Source organism: Excalfactoria chinensis, chromosome 1 (assembly GCF_039878825.1).
Source record: "Excalfactoria chinensis isolate bCotChi1 chromosome 1, bCotChi1.hap2, whole genome shotgun sequence".
NCBI classification, from domain to species: domain Eukaryota; kingdom Metazoa; phylum Chordata; class Aves; order Galliformes; family Phasianidae; genus Excalfactoria; species Excalfactoria chinensis.
In genome coordinates, this window is record NC_092825.1 from 168,186,531 (window position 1) to 168,209,393 (window position 22,863).

Genomic DNA, 22,863 nt, shown 5'->3' on the forward strand with positions numbered 1-22,863 from the left:
AACCATGTTCTCTGTTCTACTTTTACATCTGTGAGCCCTATGCTATATCTTGGCCCAGAATTTATAGGGAATATTTACTAAAAAAGGGACCTAAGTAATACTATATATGCTATTTAGAAACAAGAAATCATGTAGTACGTGGTACAACAAGACAGAACCTTGAAAGGAGGAAAGTAGAGGAAGGCCAGTGGGACAGCAACTACTCTTTTCCCAGAGTATTAATTTAGAGCTGTCCTCTGGCTTGTTAGGGCAGGCAACAGATCCTTACCCCTCCTTACTTTCTTTGCTAGTACTTTCTGTCAGGTCCGCTGAATGACCAGCAGCAGTTTAGCCTGCTGTATGCTGAAATGTCACCACTCAATTTTAGTTGCTTCCAGTCACCGGCTGTCCTTTCCTCCTCACTGTCCTACCAGTTATTGCTATTTGTTAATCTCTCATTAGTGATGTGCTTTTCATAGGGAATCACATACAAAGCCACAAGTAATGCTTGTTGCCCAAGGAAGACTTTTTACAGAAAGGGCTGGTTTCATTTCTTTATTTTCTTGTTTGTTCCTCCTTCAAAGCATCAGGTTTCAAGTTTGAATCTCTTCTTACTTATTCCATTTCTTAGGTTAAAAGTTCTAATTCATTAAATTCTTTTTTTTTTTAATTATTATTATTATTTTTTTCTTTGTCCGTGCCCATCATGTCTCCCAGTGTAATCCTGCAGTCCTGTAGGCTCCTGTCCTGTTAAGGGTGGGGACTGAGAGTGGCTTGGTGGGCAGCTGGCAGCTGTCCTCAGTCAGCCCACCTCTGGTGATCAGCTTTGTGCACATTTTGGCTCAGCTTGTGTGATTTCTACGTGTATCAGTCGAACACCTCGCTGATCAGAGCCACACACTTTACTGCCTAAATGAATAGCCATGCTTTTTTTTTTTTCACAGAACAGCTGAAGTTGGGAGGGACCTTGTGAGGCCATCTTGTACTATGCCCCACTCAGGCAGGGTGACCTAGAACCATTTTTCTGGAAGCAGTATTGTTACCACATCACATGCAAGATATAAGTCATCTGTACTTTCTTGACCTTGTGTAAATTTCATTGGCCATTGTGCCACCTCTTCAGAGCTGCTGAAATTCCTGCAGTTGTATGCAGGCTGGCAAGAGAAATGAGGCCTGCATGAGGGCTCAGCTGGAACAATGAGGAACAAAATAGTCAGCTATAGTTCGGTGACAGGATATCATATAAAAAAAAGGACACACGTTTAAATTAGCAAATGTGCAAGTTGGCAAACATCCATCCTTGTGCAAATCTTTAGTGTTACAATGATGACCAATCAGCAGGGCAATCAGGGTAACCCTCCTCCTGGTCTATAGGTGGGAACAAGCAGAAACATGCTTTGTTTAAAAGATTTTTATGATTTTAACTTCAGCAGCACCTGAAGTACCAAATCTCATACAATCATAGAATCATAGAATTGTTTGAGTTGGACTATTAAAGATCACGTAGTCCAATTCCCCTGTAACAAACAGGGACATGTACAGCTCAGTCAGGCTGATGGAGCCCCATTCAGCTTGACCTTGGGTGTTTCCAGGAACAGGGCATCTACCACCTCTCTGGGCAAAATGTTCCAGTCCTTTTTCCTTATAACCAGTCTAAATCTCCCCTCTTTGAGTCTGAACCCCTTGTCCTATCACAGCAGAACCTGCTAAAGAGTCTGTCCCCTTCTTTCTTATTACTCCCCTTTAGATGCTGAAAGTCCACTCTCAGATCTCCCCAGAGCTTTCTCTTATCCAGGCTGAACAGCCCCATCTCTCTTAGCCTGTCCTTGTAGGAGAGGTGTTCCATCCCTTGCATCATTTTTGTGGCCCTCCTCTGGATGCTTTCTGACAGGTGCACATCTGTCTTGTACTGGGGACTCCACATTCTGGACGGAGCACTCCAGATAAGGCCTCAGCAGCACAGAGCAGAGGGGCAGGATCACACCCACACCCTGCTGGCCACGCTGTTTGGGATGCAGCCCAGGATACAGTTGGCTTCTGTATTCTCTCTTTCACTCTGTTCACCCCTGAGCTTCATGAATGACTTATCATAGAAAGTCATTAACAGAATTCAGACCCTTAAGGGATCTACATTAAACTAATTACTCATTTCAATTGTATCATATTTCATTGCATTAGTACTCACAGTATCTCAATTCATTTGGTTCTTCAACTGCCAGCATTCTTTAAGGATATCCAAAGATTACTATCTTTTAATAATTTTTCTAGAAGTAAATACTGCTAAATCATTCAGCCCTTCTTCACACATAGTGAAATGAAAAGGAGCAGCTTTTAAAGATACTGTTGGAGTAGCAGCACACTGAATTTCTTGGAGTCATAGAATTGTCTTGCCTTTCTCCCTTTCCTAAGTAAAGTATTTATTTCACCTTGCTGAACTTTACTCAAGGCTGATTTGATCTGATAACATTAAATTGCAACATAATACCTGTACAAGAACATTTGCCCTCATAAGTCCAAATTACCTTCCAGACTCAAAATTGCATCTTTGTAGGTGTGCTAATGATAAAGCATTGAGATATTCTAGCTTCTGCAAATGAAGTCTTGATACATTCATCACTTGCAGTGATAGGGAGGTGAAGAAAATAATTCCATAGGGGTACTCACTGAAGCAATAGAGCTGTAGCTGCTTGTAATGACACATGATTTTTTCTTGCATCAGCTCAGCCTTTTTGTTCTTCAATTCCTTTAGAAGCCCAGAACATCTGCTGACTCGCTACTTTCTACTCTGTGCTAGCAGATCAATTCTGAAATAAACCAGATTCCAAAAGAGGCATAGCACTTCAAATAAGAAAGGAATTATAGAATCATCACAGAATTGTAGAGGTTGGAAAGGACCTCCAGAGATCATCGAGTCCAACAACCCTGCCAAAGCAGGCTCCCTACACCACGTCACACAGGTCGACGTCCAGGCAGGTCTTGAATATCTCCAGAGGAGACTCCACAACCCCCCTGGGCAGCCTGTTCCAGTGCTCCGTCACCCTCACCGTAAAGAAGATCTTGTGAACATTTATGCAGAACTTCCTATGCTCCAGTTTCTGTCCGTTTCCCCTTGTCCTGTCTCCACACACTGCTGAAAAGAGTCTGGCCTCGCCACTTTGCCCCTCACACCTTATATATTTATAGACCTGGATCAGGTCCCCTCTCAGCCTTCTTTTCTCAAGGCTAAACAGACCCAGCTCACTGAGTCTCTCCTCATAGGGGAGATGGTCCAGGCCCTTCACCATCTTTGTGGCCCTCTGCTGGACTCTTTCCAAGAGATCCCTGTCTTTTTTGTACTGGGGAGCCCAGAACTGGACACAGTATTCCAGACGAGGCCTTACCAGGGCAGAGCAGAGGGGGAGGATCACCTCCCTCGACCTGCTGGCCATGCTCTTTTTAATGCACCCCAGGATGCCATTGGCCTTTTCGGCCATGAGGACACACTGCTGCTTTTTTGTTTTTTTCTTTCAGCAGAACTTCATCATGGAGGGCAATACACAATTCAGCTGAAAATAACATCAGTAAAAACAGCCTTCTATTTTCTTCTAACTAGAACACTTTCCTAGTGAGTTGGGGAGACTTGTGTAGTTTCCCCTTTGAACAGGTGATAGGGTTTTTTGTTTGCATTCACGGGCATTTCTTCTATCTTTTGTGATGCTGGCATACACCTCAGTTTTCCCTTTCCTAAATATATGTAAACATTCATGGAAATGCTCATGTTAGAAAATGAGCCTTGGCCAATCTGTTTGGAAAGGGTTGAGGGGAAAGGTGGACTTCCTTTTCAGAGTTTTGGCACACCCATTTTGGTAGAACAGGTTGATGACAGTCTTGAGGCAGTGCCTGGAACTCTTAACTCTCACAGCCTTCAACACTTCTGTTTCTTAACAAGGAAGCCAAGAAAGTAAAATTGGAAGGGCACTGGTCTTAAAAACACTTCACTCCTATCAAAACTCTCTGTTTTTTAATGTCATATTGTTTATTCAGAAAAATCGCATGGCTGCATCTTAGGAAAGTGTTAACATGTAATTTGGGGAGGCAGTGTGTTGAATTAGAATCAAAAGCATTTGCTTTGGCTTTAACAGTTGCATGTATTTCACAAGCTTTCAAATGCTTGCATCCAATTCCGTGGTAATCATATTCTTTCTTTTTTTGCCCATAGAAGTAGTTCCATCAAAAACATTGCTGTTTGAGCTGCTGCTTTTAACTCTGCCTATTACCTTACCTCCTCCTATTTTATTTCATTACAAATTCTTAACATTATTTAGCTGAAATTAATATCTCCAGGATTACCAACGACTTTCATTTCCAGTACTATGGACCCGACCCAGACTTGGCTGTATTACAGATTGAATAAACACTGTCCCTAAAAAAACAACGCTGTCACTGCGAAACAACTTGCACTTGTCATAGTAATTACAACTATGAATGAGATAAAACCATGAAGTGGCCAGCAGCAAGAACTGCAGCTAAGTGTCAGCTGTTAGATGACAACCTTATGTATCAGTGAAGGCATGTTTGGGTGACATGACACAAGAGGAGTGACACAAACAGATCTGTCCCAGCTGGAGTACAACAAATTAGACAGCTTGCCCCGACCTTAATTGCAAAGCAGTTTAATTTGTTAATGTGCCCTTTGTGCAGTTATCAGCAGTCACAAAACCATACAGTGATAACGGTGGTTAGAATAATGGATGAAATATAATGAATGGGTGATCCAGATTTTGTATGCAAAATTTAAGTTGTTAGCAAATTACTACCTCAGAGATACAAGTACTGATTCACTTAACATGAACTGTTAAGACCATAACCGACACAGTTAAATGAGCACAGTCCTCTACAGTGAATTTATTACTTTCAGTCTTGAGCAGAAATATATATATATATATATATATATATATAATTTGGCCCTGAGATAGGCTGCCATCACTGCAGTATCTTCGCTGTATCAGAGACTAAAAACCTATGAGAAAAACAAAGATGTGTCATTAGGTTATCATATGTGAGGTAGTAGTAAAGCTTTCAGGCTATTGACTCACCCGGGTCCTAAACAGTACAGACTGCTTGCAGAAGCAATAACCATTAAGAGAAGCAGTTCTTTCCTGAAGTCTTTCACTGGCAGGAACTTACTGGACTGCAGGAGAGACCTTTTGCCAACGACACTGCAGATTTTCAACAGTAAAGGTGGCTGCTGGCCAGCAGAGTCTCACTGTGAATGTTAAAGGTTAAGCCTGTTCAGCTAGGCTATTAAAACAAAAGGCAGAACCGCTTGACACCAAACTAGCTGCCAACACAGCAGTTCATTAGCAGATAATCCCGAGTACTGTTTTACAGGCATTCTGACCAGGCTTTGGAGTCCTGGTTTGTCCTTTCTGTTTTCTGTGCTCCTGAAGAGGAGGCAAAATCTCTCTTCCAGCTTCCCCACTTTTTGCAGACTGGGGCTGTCCTCCCTCATCACAACACTTGTGAAGGGGAATATCCAGCTGCAGAGCTCCGGACATGGTTGCCTCCTGGGGCTGAGGCAATCAGCAATAAATGTTTGCAGAGGTGCTGCAAACTGCAGGGCTCCTAGCACTAGGAAAAGGACAAATTCTTCCCATAACCATACCACGGTTGGCCTTTTGAACTTGATCAAAGCTAAGACTACATCAATATACTCAATATTGGTAATTTAGAATATCCAGCGCCGTTACTGGAATCCTTGTATTTTTACTGAAATTCAGTACTTTCTGCAATTGAATACATTAAATGACAGACAAACTTAACATCAGACATAAAAAAAACACCTATTACTTCAGACATTTACTGTAATTTAACCAAGTAGTTTAAATCTCTATGAATTGGATTCATCTAACGACCACAAAATTCCTTCAGTTCCATTTCTTTCCAGCAGAAACTCTAAGGGGCAATAGTTGTTGAAAAAAGAAATGTTATCAATGTACGTTAAGATAAAAACACCCCGTTATATTCAAATATTAACAAAACATTAAACAATTTGGTTTTAGGCCATACAATTAGTAACAGTTGAATTACCCTGCAATATATTTTTATGATGTGAGGTTTGCTTCTGCAAACATATTAATAGATAAGTATGTGTGTACTGAGTCATAGGCACACATGTTCCCAGAAAGAGTGGCTGGGTTCCAGACTTGTAGAGAAATCCATGTATAACTTCTCATGTTGGTGGCGAGATCTGGGCAGAACCACACTACTGTGCAGCTGATGGCACAAATCTTGATTGAATGACATGTAAAAGTGCTCTGCTCCTTTCCAAAATGTGTTGTCCAGTAAACATCCCCTGGACTGCACATTGAGCATTAACAAAAGTGACATCTAACTACTCACAGTTGGGTATTCACTGACCGACGCTTTCTGTCTTTGCAGGTACACTAAAAATAAGATGCATTGACTTGGAAACCTTTCCTGTCAGCATTGATTGTAGCATTGATTCCTCAGATAAGGCACTGAAAGCTCAGAATATGATTTTTAACGAAGAGCTGTATGTTGGCATTACTGCCGGAAGATAAGCTTTTATATCTCGCAGTTACAGCGCTCTTATCAGTAACTTTATAACCCACCGCTTCAAGAACTGTAATTTAAGTTATATGGATATCTGAAAGCTCTCTTTATTGACCGTAGCTCCTTCTGTAGTTTCAATTTCATGACTAAACAGTTCAAACACTAACTGCACTTTTGTTTTTACTGCCCTGCTTTATCAGGCAAACTGCAACTTTACACCTTGTTAAGGAAGCAAAGTGAGAAGAAAACCACACTATACTGTTAACGAGGCAGATAAGACTATTATTTACGTGACTTTTTTTTTGAGGAATATCATTCTTCGTGCAACTGGAGCAGAGATAAGGCATATCCTAAAATGATAATGTGCAAATTGGAAAGAGCTTTTTCACACTCGCTATCAGCATGAAGCCCTGACCTCAGAGCAATAATCCCGTACCTGAGCCAGTTCACAAGGCGCTGCTCTGGAAGAAAAGCCAGCCCCTACCTCAGTTAAACACATTTTATCTGCTCTGTGCTGAATCACAGCTTCTGGTTCAAAGCAAAGCTCCTGCCTTCAGGTCACCGATTGGAATTGGGTCTGGTTTTCCATCGAAAAAACTTATTCATTTCCACCGGCACTTGCAGGCCATCTGAGAGGGCAGTGTGCGCTTGTAACCACGCACCTGTGGAGGACATGAGGTACTTCCTAAGTTCAGCATGCAGCAATACGTTCTGTTTTCAACCTGGCTGTCCGTGAGAACAAGCACAAACAGCAGAGAGAAGGGGTTACCGGTTCATTGGGAACAAAACCGATTGGTTTCCCGGTCTCCTTCCAACCCCCCTCTCAACACGCATCCCTCCCCTCCCCTCCCCGCGCCGAGCCCCGATGCGGCGGGACACCCCGCCCTCGGAGCCGCACAACCACGCGCGGCTCCCTCCGCGCCGCCGAAACTCCGCGCCCCTCCGCCGGGGCTCCGGGCAGAGGCTTCGCGCCGCCCAGCGCGCACGCGCGTTCCTCTCTACGCATGCGCGCCGCGTCCCGAGCCGCAAAATCTGATAGGGGGGAAAATCTGAACGGCGGCGGCCGCCGCCATATTGCGGAGCTGTCAGCGGCCGCCGCGCTCGGCGCCTCGACCCCGGCGGCGCCGCGAGCAGCGCGGGGCGGCCCCGCAGCGCCTCCTGCCCCGCTGCCAGGGGGGAGCTGCGCGGCGGGGCGGGGAAACGCCCGTCCTCGATCCCGTCGGTCGCCTTTCCCGCGCCTCGTCCGCGCTCCGACGCCGCGGGGGGGAGCGGCAGCCCCAGGTGAGCTCGGCGGGGGCGGCGGGCCGGGTCGGGCGCTGGGCCTCGCGACGGGCCGGGCACCGCGAGCCGCGAGGGCTCCGTCCCGCCGCCCCTCGGAGGGAGCCGTGGGCGTCTGCGGGAGCTCCCGCTGCATTATTCATGGGCTCCGCGGCCATGTGGCGGCTGCGAGCGGGAGCGATAAGGGATCGCTTCATAAAGGAGCGCTGCGAGCATCTGTTGCTGTCTATTGTTTCCAACAAATGGACACTTGAAGAGTCCTTGAGTGCCGACCGACGTCACGGGCTCGGCGGCCCTCAATGAGCCTTTGTGCCTCGTTTTTGCCCGGCTTCACGCTCTGCGCGGGCCGCGGGCGCTTCCAGTTCACCTTTCGCTTACAGCCCGCCGCGGGGAGGGCAGCGTGCTGCCTGCAGCGCTGTGCCGCCCGGCCGTTTCGCTTCTCTCAATCCCCTCGTGGAAAATTACTTCTGTGGCTTCCGAAGAAGCGAACCGGCCGTGGGCTGCAGCGGGGCTGTCATTTCCCATCAGCTTTCAGGGCGCAGCCTTCCCGCGAGCGTTTTCTTTCTGAGTTGTGGGAGTTAGGAGTCTGAACTCGGCTTCGTTCTGCGCGTGTGACGCTGAGTCAGGCGCCAGAGGTGTCCCCGCGCCGAGCTCGGCCCCTCGCCATGTGTCACGGCGCGGCGCTGCCCACACGCGGGTGCCGCAGCTCTCGGTGCGTGGGCACCGCTCTGCAGCGCTGCGTCGGGCGGGGGCGTGGAGCTGCGCTCGGGGACGCGGCCCCGCTTCTGCGGTGGGTAACGGAGGAGCGATAGCTGTTGGGTTGTAACTCTCGTCTGTATTGAGCTATCGATTTAGCAGAAGAGGGGTTGCGTGAGAAAAATAAACGGCGGTGTTCCCAGATAAGCGGCCTCCCGGCGGGCGGCAGTCACAAGGCAGTGGCACGTTTCCAGCTTTGTGCCGAAGTGACACAGCTCTTCTCTCAGGTTGGGAGGCAGGAGGGCCGAAGTACCGAACTCGGCGTTAAAAACCACGTGGAAAGGGACGCGATGTGACACGTCAGGAGCTGTCCAGAGAGTTCTCCTTGGGTACTGACTGAAAGAAACGGTATGAAAGTGGCTGGAGGGAGAACAGAAAGAGCTCTGGTCGTTTGCTGCTGCCATCACAGTAGGGAGTGTTGCCGGCCTTGCTGATGTTCAGAACTGCCGGTGTGCAAATGTGGTGAAGCTGTAGAGTGAGAAGCTGGCTCACTGCGTGTGTGGTGAGAATGTGGATTCGTCCACGCAGTGTATGATTGGGGGTGACGGGTAAGGAATGAGAGAGGTGAAGTTTCTGGGGGAGGCAGTTCCTTGTGGATAGAGCAAACGAAGTGATTTCAGCCATTGTCGGGATAGGTATGCGGCTTTATTCTTCTGAGATCTTCAATTGCTGCTCAGCTTTTAAGAAGGAGCACTTGTGTTGGCAGGGGTTAAAAGGGAAGTTGTTCAAGGCATTTGCAGCTTTGTATTGGATGTGTTAAAAACATCAAAGCTGTCCTATCGCTTTGTATTGCCTTAAAAGCGTGTGGGTGTAGAGGAAAGGGAGGATTTTCAAGTTTGTAAATGTAACCAAAACTTTATACTAAGTTGTGAAGAAAGACCTGATTGTCCAAAGATACTGTGCATTAAAGCAGCACCCGGTGTGTCTCACCAGCTTTTCCCAGAGCTGGAGGGACCTCAGGAAGCTTTTTCTGCATTGAAGGGCTGCATCTTTGGGTAACTCTAGCAGCAGGCTTATTCTTGGCTCTGCTTTGAATTAAATAACTTTCTCTTTCGGTTTTAGGCATTTATTAATTACACAGTGAAATGAAACCTTCAAGTCACGTAGTTCAGGGAGAAACAGTTATTGCACTGACTCAAGCAGGGAGCACTTTGATTTAAGAACTCAAGCTAGAGTGTATGGAGGCCGATGTGAGGGCTTTTCTGTGTTTTATGGGACTAGTCCTAAGAGATTTGCACCACGTTATTCGGAGAACGCAACCTCTGGTTTTTGAATGGGACGTACCCAGGGTTTCAGTTATGCCACAGTTCCTTTCTAGTCCTATTTTTAGACAAGTTTCTCCCCTTAAAACAATAGAGTACTTGTGTCAGTCACACTTCATTTCCATTTTTTTACTTCTGTATCAGCTGTACATGGGAAGACTGTGTGGTGTTGTTGTAGAACTCATCGAGATCTTGACTGGGTGCCTTAAGCAAAAAACTGAATTTAAGATGGCAGTTTATAATTATTAAGCTTAATATGCAAGTTGTTTAACACATCTGTCACTAACTGGTAAAACTTCAAGCGTTGCATAAACATCATTTGGCTGTGCTGTGTTCCTTTCTGTTTAACTACTGTGCTGGCTGCTGCCCAGTTCTCATTAGTACTTCTGAAGTTCTTGGGATCTCCAGTTGAGAAGAAAGCAGCTGCATCTTCAAAATGGGTCTGGCTGTAAATATGTTTAAAGCATAACAATTGTCCTGGTTATATAGTAACTATATTCAGAGAATCAGCAAGTCAGGTATGGTGGGAGTGGGGAAACTGGAGGATAATAGTGTTCTTTTGAGGAGGTAAAGGTATAATACTCCAAGTATTGCTATGTAAAACTCTGTAGTATCTGGCACTTCTCATATCTCTTCTTTTTAAAAAATTATTATGATGTTTTATGTACAGAATTTAGCTTTTTTCATTTTATTCCTGTTCCTGGAACATTGCTTGTCCTGGTTCCACTGTGGTCTGCCTGCGTCTCAGACAGTTGTGTAGGTATCTTTTTACTTGACTGACAGGTGCACATAGAGGTACAGCCTGTGGCGAATACACAGCTTTATTGGACCTCACCAAGTGTGTCAGGAGCTGTTGAGCTTAGTGGAAGGGATGGTTGCCCTGCAGGTGTTCAGGGGCTATGCTAGAACAGAGGCTTTGTCAGAAAGCTGAGGCCAAGCGGGTGAGTACAGTGGCCTGTAGGTTTCCTATTGCTGCCTGTAAAGCTGTTGGAGATCACAACCATTGCAGTGCTTCAAGACTGCAAAGAAAAAGTGTAATTATGATAAACAAGTTTCTGTAAATGTGTGAGCTGGTGTTACGTGGCTGTGGCTGAAACTCTGTGGTCCTGCCATCTGTGTGTACGGGCAGGTGTTGAGAGCTTGAAGCCTGGGGAGCACCCTGTGAAGTGACTTCTGGAGGAAGGCCCTGCGCTGTCAGACAGGGCCCTGCTAATGCTGAGGCTCCGTTTTCCATCATCTCGGGCCCCCTGTCCCCTCCTCACCTGCCCCCTGCCCCGCGGCTGTGTGCATGAATGTTTCTTTTGAAAACAGCTGCTGCATAAATTATCTGTCAGAATTTTGGCATCGTGCGCTTTCTGCACCATCGCTTTCTGGATAAAGCTTGCTTTGTCGTCTTTCAACAATTGCTTTATTTGTTGGCTTCTGTGGCATAACTGGGAACATGGATGATAATGACTTCAAAAAAATGGAACTGCTATGTTGTTAAATGAATGGAAATCTCAGTTGTTCATTTGAAGAGAATTTCTGTTTGGGTTGTGATGCGCGGCAGCTGACCTCGTGGTGACTCAGTGCGGAGATGGAGCACAGCAGCACGTGCCGTGAAGGCCTCGAGGCCTGGGGAGCTGCAGCAGGAGCTCCGCACCCACAGCACCACGGGGCTGGTGTGGAATGGGGGTTAAGATAAAAACTGAACATACGTCATCAACTGAGTCAGAGCAAAAAGCTTAATGAGAGCCAAAGTAATTTTGTCCACTAAATGTAAATTGGGTACACGTAAATGGCAGAAGTGAGCTCTTACTGCCGTGATGATAGTGGAGATGACAGTGTTTTGCCTGGCGGTGATATTTGGTTTTTTCAATCAAATATTTTCATTATATTTGTTTTTATACTAATCAATGCCGATAATTGGGGAAGATGGGGTGGTTTTTCTATCTGCTGCTTGATTTCGATTTTATTTATTTATTTATTTTGTTCCATTTTGAGATCTGGGAAGAACTTGATTTTTCTGTAATGATAATAATTAGCTGCAATGCTTTTGCGTAACACTGAGCATGAAAACATGTAGACACAGACTGCACTATGTGCAGATTTATTTCCATGTTACAGATTTCCAGCTAAAATCAGTGTTGGATTCATGGGACTTTTCCTTACAATCCAACACAGTTCGGACCATCTGCAGTAAGAACAGGCTTCAGCACAGTTGAGGAAACTTATATTTTTCTTTTAAATAAATGAAATTATGGATTTAATCTAAGATACAACAGCAGATGCTTCAATGAGAACTGAGATATTGTTTACTCTGTATGCATTTATTCTTTTTGGTTCTCTTTGCTCCACAGTCACCTGTGGGGCTGGCAGTGGCACCATTTGTGTTCAGTTATGGACAAGAAGATTCTTCAACTGGTGGCTTTGTTTTATTGCATGCAAATAGTATGTGTTAACTGTGTAAACTGAGTTAAATTATATGTCTACCAGCTGTGGTTTGATGACTTAAAATTATCCTACAGAACGAAACGTTGTAATGACATTTCTTATTTAAACGGTTGCCCCAAGGTTTTAGAGTCTGTTTCAAATAGTAACGTAGGGCTGGTTCATAGCAGTTGAATAAAACATTGAGGTAAAACCAAAAGCAAAAAGTGACTACCTGGAAGCATTTGCGATGGTATGATGGCATGGCACAATCCTTTTGGGATCTGGTAGGCACATTTCTTCTAGAAAGGCTTCAGAAAGTGATCAGTTGGTAGCACAGCCCAGCCTTGTGTGCTCATTTGTTTTCTGGAGCCTGAACTTGAATAATAGCCGTAGTCCTACCACACCTCTTCTTTTCAATGCAAATACAGGCACATGAAAGCAGTCGTGCCACTTAACATTTGTTTCAGTGCTGTTGAGTTGGTGCGCTTCTAAAATGGTGGATGAGATCCTAAGTTAGCTTTGGAACGGTCAGTTTTCTGAGCTTAACTCTAGGGCTGAGCCTTTGCTGGCAAGAAGGTGAGCGTGGGGGTTGCTGCGGCTTGGAATCCTTCCTGCTGATAGCAGAAGTTATGGCTAAAGCTTTTTCTACTTCTTATTTTCTGGGGGCTGTTTAAGAAAGCAGGGAGGAGAGAGAGAGCAGTCTCTTCTGTGAACTGAGTGTGTGCTATTGCGTTTTATCAAAGGACAGCGCTGTATGGACCCAGGAAACCTCATAGAAACGTCGTTTCTTATCTTACATCATTCCCACGCTCCTCCTCCCCCCAAAGCTCTTTCAGTAAAAAATAAAACCAGGGAAGATGTAATTCTGGAGAAGTTTGCTCAACTTTTTCAAAATTGTATCGAACTGTGCATTCAAATAGTGTAAAATAACGTTAGTGATACAGTCCGGTACTTCAGAATATCCTTTACAAACTATAGAGAAAGAAAACCAGGAAATACCAGAGCCCCTTAACTTGCTCTGCAAAGCTTTATTCTTATTTTCTGTATCTTTATAAGAAGCAAAGGAAACATGACATATCTGAATACATCTAACAATACATTTGCTTTTTTTCTTTCTTTATGATTAAGAAATCCATTATACAGAAGTTTGCTTCTGATTAACAAATCACTTGAAATACTTTGGTTTTGTCTCTAAACTTCTTTAAGCACTTTAGAGAATATTACCTTTGTGGTGTAGTGATAGGAATATGACACTGGAATCTCAGATTATGCTGAACATCATCTTCTTTTGCCTTAGCATGAACGATACTGCAGTTCTGTTGTTTTTGAAGGCAGTGCTACCTTTGGTTCTCATTGCAGAGCAGCAGCAGGGCTGGTTCAAAGAAGTCAATACTTTAAAAATGAGCAGGAAGGTGACTGTTACTTAATCCTTCTAGGTTGGGATGAACAGAATCAAGGCAGAGTGTGACCTCCCAGCCACGTTACAAGCATTGTGGGTTTTTTTTGCAAGACATAAAGACCATTTTGAACTTGTTGAACACAACAGTAAATAATTTCATAGCCATTCAGGCATTACTTACAGCCTCCTTACAAAAATGAAGAAAACCTGCTTTGCTTAATTTTTATTTTTATTTTATACCATAATGGTCTACTTGTGTGTATCTTCATTTGGGAAAAATGAGTGTATCGTGTCTTTCCAGGGAGAAGTGGATGCTTTTACACACAAGAAGCAGTGGTGATGCTTAAAGGACACGTTAGCTTTTCTTTGTTTGCACGCAGTTTCAAATTTGGCTGGCACTGTCAGTTTAAATTGCAGCTTTGGAGTTTCTTGAGCAAATTTTTCTTCTCGTAATGTTGAAGGCTTTCAGTAGTGAAAGATGCCTAATATCACCTCTTCTTTAAAGAACTTGCAGCACTTGGGGAGCTATCTTAATTCTAACTTCAGTGGAGTATTTTATAAACGCTGGAAAGGGAGGTTACTTTCTAGAAACCTGTAGATTCCAGGGGTGGGTAACTCAGCTGTTTGTTATTGTTACCTGCTGAAAAGGGCATTTTGTATGTGTAGAACACCTGTTTATCCCTGTTGGCATTGGTACTGTTTGCTGGGATATATGCAAACTCTGTTATTATTGGTTTTGAAACATCCCTTTTTACATTTGTTTTTGACAGAAAGGAGCAAAGAATTGATAGAAGACTGAAGTGGACGAGAGAAAACAAGCAAAATGCCGAAGCCAGTAAGTTGCTTTTCTCTTACTTACCTAAAATTTAACAGAATTTTCAGTTTTTTGGAGTGGTAATTCTCTGTGGAGAAGGATCTGGGTATCCTGAGGTGGACAGCAGGCTGGCCATGAGACAGCAATGTGTCCTTGTGGCCAAGAAGGCAAGTGGTTGCCTGGGGCACATTAAAAAGAGCATGACCAACAGGTTGAGGGAGGTGATCCGCCTCCTCTGCTCTGCCCTGGTGAGGCCACATCTCAAATACTGTGTTTGGTTTTGGACTCCTCAGTTCATGACAGACAGGGAGCTTCTGGAGAGAGTTCAGTGGAGGGGCACGAATATGATAAAGAAGGGCATCTCCCTTATGAGGAAAGGCCAAGAGACCTTGTTTTGTTCGGTCTGGGAAAGAGAAGGCAGAGGGGATTTTATCAGTGCTTAAAATGTCTGACAGATGGGGGTTGGGTGGTTGGGGCTAGGCTCTTTCCAACAGTGACTGGTGGCAGATCAAGGAGTAATGGGCACAAACTGGAATAGAGGAAGCTCCATATGAACAAGAGGAAGAACTTGTTTGCTTTGAGGATGGTGCTGGAACAGACTGCCCGGAGAGGTTGTGGAGTTTCCTTCTCAGAACCCACTTGGACTCTTTCCTGTGCAACTACTGTAGGTAACCTCCTTTAACAGGGGTATGGCCTGAAGGATCTGCTGAGATCCCTTCTGACATCTGTGATTTAGTGATTTTAGAACAGCTCTTGTTGTTTTGTCCATGTCCATAGTATGTTTCATAAGATCCCATAATATACCAGTGGAGTTCAGCTGGGTAGTTTAATAGCAATGTGTGAGATGGTACCTGGAAGCTTGGTGCTTTGAGAAGTTGTCAGTTTCACACTTGAAGAGGAGAGTAGTGCTCACAGTCTCCAGTTGGCCTGGTTGGCTGGCAGGGGGGGTGGTCTTTTATGTACTGTTAACTGTGAGGTGAGGAGGCATACGCTGAGTGGAGGAGGCATGCTTTGTTCTTGACTCAAGGTCTGTTAGAATAAGTGGAAAGTTTTGCTGTAGAGTTTACAAGGGAAAGACAAAACACATGAAGTGTCAGTAAGGTGGTATTTTTACTGTGGTAGGTGGTGTAATCTAGAAGGTAAATGAAGAAGGGAGAACATCTATTTTCAGTTAAAATATGGCTTCATCCACTTTGTGTCCAGGGAAAAAAAAAAAAACCAAACAGTTTAATTTTTGTCTTGATACTGACTTTAGAATCCTTTAAGGATATACCCAGTATTCAGCAACTTGATTCTTTTGTTGTTGGTGTAATATTGTATGTTTAGTTCTTTGTCTACCATGTGTTAAATGACTTCTGCTTCATTTTGTTCCCTTACATTTAGTGAGCAAAACATTCAGAAAGGGAACTGAATTGTCAGAAGATTTTCTCCTCTTTTTAATTGACTTATGTAATAGTCTTCAGGCTCCCTTTCTTTACTGATGTTTCATTGGCCGAAGGTGAGAGAATACATACATATATTCTTTTATGGAGGACTTTATGTAAGACTTTTCAGATGTTGGCCTTCTCCTGCTGATGTTGTAGGCACATCTGAGATCTCACCATGTGGAAAGATTCATTAAGAAATGAAATTGATAACTTTTCTGGAAAAATGGCATATGGATTTTTTCTTGTAAACGTCATCTTGCAGCAGTCGTACCTTGTGATCAGTTAGTGTAGTAGTAGCACACTTGCCACAGATGAAATAATTTGACCTGTAGAAGTCAAACCTCAGATTTTGCTCTGGTAGTTTCCTAAATGATGGGTTACTGTGAAGCTGTCTCTGTAAGTTGACCTGTTGAGGTTTTGTTCCCTCAGACACTGCAGTATTGATCCCAATGATGGTTGTTGGGAAATCCAATGTGCTTGTAAGTAAGTGAATCTGTGCATATAACTCTAAGCAGATTCTCTCTGTGTTTTGGAATGAATTTTATTTTGATGTTACATGTAATGAATAATGAAGTTGAAGATCAGTGTAAATCACTGAGCACTTGATTACAGGGAGATAATGGAAATAATTGCAGGATTTTTTTCTCGCTTTTATGTGGAAAGTTTATGTAATATTCCAAACAAAATTAAACAAAGACCGGTGAAGTATTTTACCATGGAAAAATTTTGCTTTAAAACTCAGCTGTTTTTCCTGGAAGTTTAGCCTCTGTCTGCAGTGAGGTTTGTGGCACTGGGAATGATCTTCTTATATGTGGTAATAAAGGTCACTGTTCTTATGTGAGTGGGATTTTCTCTCAGAGGCTACTGGGTTAAGTGGCTGGAGTGCAAAGTAGTGTTTTGAAAAGGGTATAAGTGACTTTAATGCATTGTTGTGAGATATTAAGGCAACATGTGCGTGAAAAATAGCCACTGTTAAAACATTTTCTTGTTCAGTTGCTTCTGTAGAAAAGTCTGTTTATGTACTTGGTGTGTATTTGGAACAAAGCAGCTCTGTTTTCAAGGAGCTTGCTCAGCATCTCTACTTTTAAAATAAGTACTTTGGAGACATTAATATTCTCAGTTCTGCCTGTCAGTGCACAATTAAGTTGCATTTAGTTTTAGTGATCCTTCTGGAAAAAAAGAAATTACTGACTTGTGTTTAATTAGGTCTTTGTTACTGTAATCAAAATTGGGGCTGCTCTGCTTGGTAGGGCTGTTTGCAATGTGCTCATTTCTCTGCCCAGGGAAGAACAGAGCATCTGTTGAATCTTACTTGCAATGTTTCATTCCTAAAGGAACAGATACGAAATGTTTCTCAGCTCTCTGCCTCTCTCTCAGCTCTTCACCAAAAATAGGAACGTGGAGTCTAAAATTAGACACCATTAGTTACGTAAGTGTTAATCATTTCATAGGCTAAGAAGATTAGGTTTAATTGACTGAAATTTTAGTTGCATTTATAAGGTGTAAGAGGAGTTAAAATTATCGGCTGTTGGTTTTGTTTTTTTCCTGATAGTTTGCAGCATTTCTGTGAAAGACTGCAAGGCATGAAAGGGAAAGATTATACCAGGCTGTCACAGGGCTACGTGTTGGAAGATTAAAAGCAGTTCTTTGGGGCTGTGGCATTTTATGGTATTGTGTATCTAGGAGCAGCAGCTATCACACTGTGGAGTAATACGGGTATTTAAACCTGGAATCGGTATTTGCAGAATGAAGTTAATTTCTGCGAAGTGGTTGAATTGAATGGTTTATACTGTAACAACGCTCTGATAAAAGGTGGATTTATTTTGCAGGGCAATCTTTGGATATTCAGAGCATTAGTTATGGTTTGGACACGTGATTTATTTTTGCAGCAGAAATAGTCAATCTATGTCATTTTTGAGGACCTTTTTGGTTGGTTTTTTTTTTTTTTTTTTTTTTTGAGTTTTATTAATGTCTGTGATACATGATTCTGTAGCCATTTGTTCACAGTGCCATTTAATCCCTACTATTTTACCTCATCTCATTCTTTAGTTTTTCTCATTCATCTTTTCATCCCTCTGTCTTGAGGCTGATGTAGATAATGCTGTGTGTTTATGTATTGCATAAAGCAGTGGGACTGATGTATTGCTCCTCCATAACAACAATACTGTTTGAAGCAAACAAGATACAGTAACTGACTGAACTCGTTTGAAGAAACAACTTCTGCTATGTGCATTTTGATTATAGATGAGGACTGGGCTATTTCTATGGCTTTTACATAAAACTAACTTGCATTGCGTTCATTAAAACAACAGAACTGTTTTTCACATGATTTTAAACAGTTTTCCTACTGTATATTAGTGCCAGCTCGGCTTCAGGCTTCCTGATGATACCTGAAGCACCACAACTCATTGTAGCAAGCAGTGGCTAAAGGACAGCAACAGCTCTCTTTTTTTCCCTGTCCATTTGTTTCCTTTGCTAACTGTGGGCAAATGAGCCAAGCTAGTGGCTTTAGAAGCTGTGAGATAAGTCTTGGTAGTCTAAACATCAGTTTAATGCTCTTAGGTGGACCTTTGCAATAGAAAAACTCAGTGCACTTTATGGTATGATAATCTTAACTGTTTTGTTTTTTATATGTTCCTGCTGCATCTTTGTTCATAGAAGCAGCCAGCTGAAGAAAACACTGCACCATAAGTATTTCCTCTTAGGAATTTTTAAAAGTACTTCCAAGTTACTCATTAACCTCCCCTTTTATCTTCTCTGTCACTTTAAATACAGACAGTGCTTGTCTAGATGCTTGGTTAATGTAAATTAACCTGTAAGTATGTAGAGGTAGTATATTCAGGGCGATATTCTGCCAGAAAGAGGCAAACTCTAACCATGTTCTTATCTTGCCTGCATGTTGGGGGACGGATTTAGTTGTTTATCTTCAAATGTCACTCTTTACAGCTCAGGAGCACACTTCTTGCCCTAACCTCCCTGGGTGAAGATTAGTGTGCTCATATATCCGAACCGGGAGCAGAAGAGATGTCTTAAACCCTTTGCATTAAAACTCTGCCTAGCTGCATGGATTGAACATTGGCAGCATCAGGGTTCTCTGTACCCTGTGTACTGCAGTCGGTGTTTTCCTGTGTCCACGTGCTGCATGCCAGGTCTCAGTGCTGCCGGTCATTGCCCGGCTGAGTCTCCGTTGTGCCGCGGCCTGGTTTATAAACAGGGAGCAGTCTCTCACCATACAGACTTTGTAAATCCTCCTTGGTCAGGGCTACCCAGTGGTGAAGCCTCCAGTTGCATTTTTAAGTATTTCCTACCTATGACCACATGGACTTTCCTAGGTCAGTAGTAAATGAAATAAACTGTTGAATTGCGACACCAAATATATGTTAAGACAATACAACTTTTTAAACATTAAAAAAAGCTTCCTTGGGCAAACTTCTTTGGACTGCAAAAAGCACCTGGGGAGTTTCTAGGTTAGGTTACAGAGTGGCATCCTTACAAAGCATCTGTTCCCAGTGCCTTGTGGCAGCTTCAGTAGTTCAGAGGGAACGAGCGTAATCCTGGTGAGGGCTGGACTGAGAAGCTGGCATAAACTAATTCTGTGCCTTGGGCAGTGGTAGTGTTAGAACATCTGCAAGAGGCCCATCCTGTCTCCACGCTTGTATGGTGAAGTTGGTTCAGCTGTTATGTTCATAGTGGTGTTTGTCTTCATAAATTGTGGTTCAGGTGATGTCCCTATGCACCCCCAGTGACAGTTTCCCTCAATGGCAGTCCAGTGCCCAAGTCACTGGGCTATCTCTCTCCCCACTGTCTGTCTTAATGCACTTTGTCTGCAAAATAAAGCTAATAGTGCAGCTGAAAGCAAGTGGTATGGCTGGGATTTTGGTCGGAGATCAACCTTCTGGGTTTGGTCTCACCTTTTGTCATCAGTAACTTTGTTTTCCAGAATGAAAATAACATTGTTTCAAAGCTTTAGCTATAAAACTGCAGAAGGTCCGTAGTTGTATGCTGAAATCTAAGTTGGCCCAAAGGAGTGTTAATATGACATCTATTACTTTACTATTTATTTCAGCTTCTGTAAGGGATGCAGACTCTCAGGCTGCAGCTTTTCCATTTCTAGAAGGACTTTTTAAAAATAAGGGTATTTATGTAAGAAGTCCCTGTTGCAACTTCACAAAGTCTGCTGCAGTTAGTTTAACATTCTGAGCTTTCTAAATCTTCTGTGGCGCTTCTTACTTTGGCAGTGCTGTTGTTACATAAGAGTGCTTTGGCATTTAATAAAGTTACATTTTAGCCCTGTAACTTACTGCTAGATGTGCTAAAGCAGCCTTGCTTCCTGAAGCTGAATAAAACCGCTTTTTTTTTTTTTTAAAAGCAGTTTCCTTTTGTAAGGAGGATCAGAACATACAAAAACACCTCTTGTTCTTTGCCCACAAACACCTCCCTCTAATATTTTCCAATAAGAATTTACCATCTTTTCTTCAAAGCCTTCAACTCTTGTTCTTTATCAGTATTTGCGCACAAAAAGTTTGTAACTCCCTGCTATCTTCCTTGTTTGTAGGTCTATAACCTAGAGGTCCTCTGACTCCTGCTGCTCTTGTCTTGTGCTTCTAACTCATGCCCAGAGTTGTTTACCTTGACACTAGGGACAGGGGTGAACAACCTTGAACTGTTATGTAGGGACCGAGTTATTGTCCACTTTCCTGTTTCCCATCATACGTCTGTTTTCTGTGTTCTCTCTGACCAAGACTCTTCCAGACTTGCTTCTTAAAGTATTCCACCTGGTGGCAAAATTAGGGAGACAGGGAATAGAAGTGGTTTACACAGACATAGATCAAGTAGTGTCAGAACCTGTAATACAAGTCCTAATTTATTCCAGTTCCATATTTTATAGAAGACAAAGAAATAAGAACATATCTGTGTACCTTAAGTAAGTCTTAACATTTTTTCCTGCATTTATAGCAATGTAAATTTGACCTTTAATGCTTTATACTCTTCTCTGAGCATAAATAAAATCTAATAGCCTAGCAGTAGGGTGGGGGACTCTTCTAGCAGTGAGAAGACAGCACTGTGTATTTGGTACTTATTTCTGTTTCATGAAAATTCTCACTCCTGTGTGTACCACCTGAAGAGGACTTGGTAAGGTGTGTAGGTTTCTGGATACCACCTGGAACGTTTGACTGCTTGCTTTGGAGCAGACAGAAACAGCACCTGTTGGGAGTCATGAGGAAAAAAACTCGTGGAGTGCCAGTGGGTTTTCTGTCCTGTAGTGAATTAAATGGGATCAGTATACATAGAGCTGACTTGTGCAATTCTTCTTTCCAATGATAAAAAGACTATTGGTTCACTTTGGGCTCTAGCCCTTTACCTGTGTAAAAACACTGAGTCTCTGAGTCTGAGAAATGGCAGGACAGGATGCTGCTTGGCTTTTTGTCCTGTCAAGTATAAATACTGTGAAGTGATGATCGGTGACTTGAACTTTTTCTGTAGCATGTATCTGAGGAGTCTACCAGAAGATAGTGCTTAATGCCCGAGAGTTTAGTACTCATGTCAGCTTTCTCATTAAGGTGGCACATGAACTTTGTTCCATGGTTTGATCTTCAAACCTAGCATGGAGTATTATGCAGGGTATGCGTTCATGTAAAATAAAAGATTTTTGTCTATTGTGTTCTGTACAAGACTATTTAAACTATTGAATTGACTTACTGTAGGCTGTTTCTTGCAAGGTAATCACTGTATATGGAAGTATTGCATCACTACAGTGTGATTTAAAACTTTCATTGTTTCCTGTAGATCAATGTCAGAGTAACCACGATGGATGCGGAGCTGGAATTTGCCATCCAACCCAATACAACAGGCAAGCAGCTCTTTGATCAGGTAACTTATTTGTGTTTCTATGTGCATAAATATGCCTGTATATGTAAACAAGCATGTGACATTGTGGACATTAAAGCAGAGTTTGATACAGTGGTGCTGTTCTCTTGTATAAAGTTGTGTGTTTTAATGTAACTGACCTAAGCTATGCTGTTGATTAGATTAAACTTCAGCATTAATAGGAAATTATAAGAAAAGGTTGAGGGAACTTGGCTTGTTTAGCTTAGAGAAGAAAAGGTTCTGGGGAGACCTCATTGTGGTCTTCCAGTACTTGAAGGGAGCATTTAAATAGGAGGGGGAATGCCTGTTTACAAGGATGGATAGTGAGAGGACAAGGGGGAATGGTTTTAAAGTGAGATGGGGGGGGTTAGGTTAGATATTAGGAGGAAATTTTTCACACAGAAGGTGGTGGCACACTGGAACAGGTTGCCCATGGAGGTTGTGAATGCCCCATCCCTGGAGACATTCAAAACCAGGCTGGATGTGGCTCTGGGCAGCCTGGTCTGATGGTTGGTGGCCCTGCCTATGGCGGGGGGGTTGAAACTACATGATCGTTTTGGTCCTTTTCAACCCAGGCCGTTCTATGATTAATCCAAATGGAATTCAAAAACAATTCTGCATAAATAGGTGAACAATGAGGAGTCAGTTGAATATTATGTATAGAACTGCTTCACAGAGTTGTAGAATGAATCACAGAATAGCCTGGGTTGGAAGGGACCTCAAGGATCATGAAACTCCATCTCCTCTGCTGCAGGCAGGGCCGCCAGCCTCCCCCTTTAATACCTGACAAGGCTGCCCAGGGCCCCATCCAACCTGGCCTTGAACACCTCCAGGGTGGCATCCACATCCTTTCTGGACAGCCTGCTCCAACACCACACTGCTCTCACAGTAAAGAACTTCCCCAATCCAACCTAAATCTTCCCTCCTTACAGAATCACAGAAAGTGGTTATTCAGAAGTGCTTCAAAGTAACGTTATTATGTGGTGATTAGACAAAAATACCAATTGCTGTAGGATAGTTAGAATTCTAATATGTGAGGAATTCTAATATTGTGAGGAATAATTCTAATAATGTGAGGAATTCTAACAGCCTTCACTGTTGTTTAAAAACTTA

General features: G+C 43.1%; 1 protein-coding gene across 2 annotated transcripts in view; it reads left to right on the plus strand.

The window, feature by feature from the left end:
* The first annotated feature begins 7,677 nt into the window (after window positions 1–7,677).
* The window catches only part of RDX (radixin), a 40,381-nt gene continuing 25,195 nt past the window's right edge, over window positions 7,678–22,863 (plus strand). The window contains exons 1-3 of one of the 2 annotated variants that reach the window (XM_072326611.1): window positions 7,678–7,815; window positions 14,412–14,476; window positions 21,670–21,753. In XM_072326611.1, the coding sequence (XP_072182712.1) occupies window positions 14,465–14,476; window positions 21,670–21,753 (96 nt within the window). In that variant the 5' untranslated portion in view covers window positions 7,678–7,815; window positions 14,412–14,464. Of the gene's footprint in view, window positions 7,816–8,552; window positions 8,917–14,411; window positions 14,477–21,669; window positions 21,754–22,863 lie in introns of those variants that run through there. The other variant, XM_072326612.1, reaches the window with a different exon arrangement.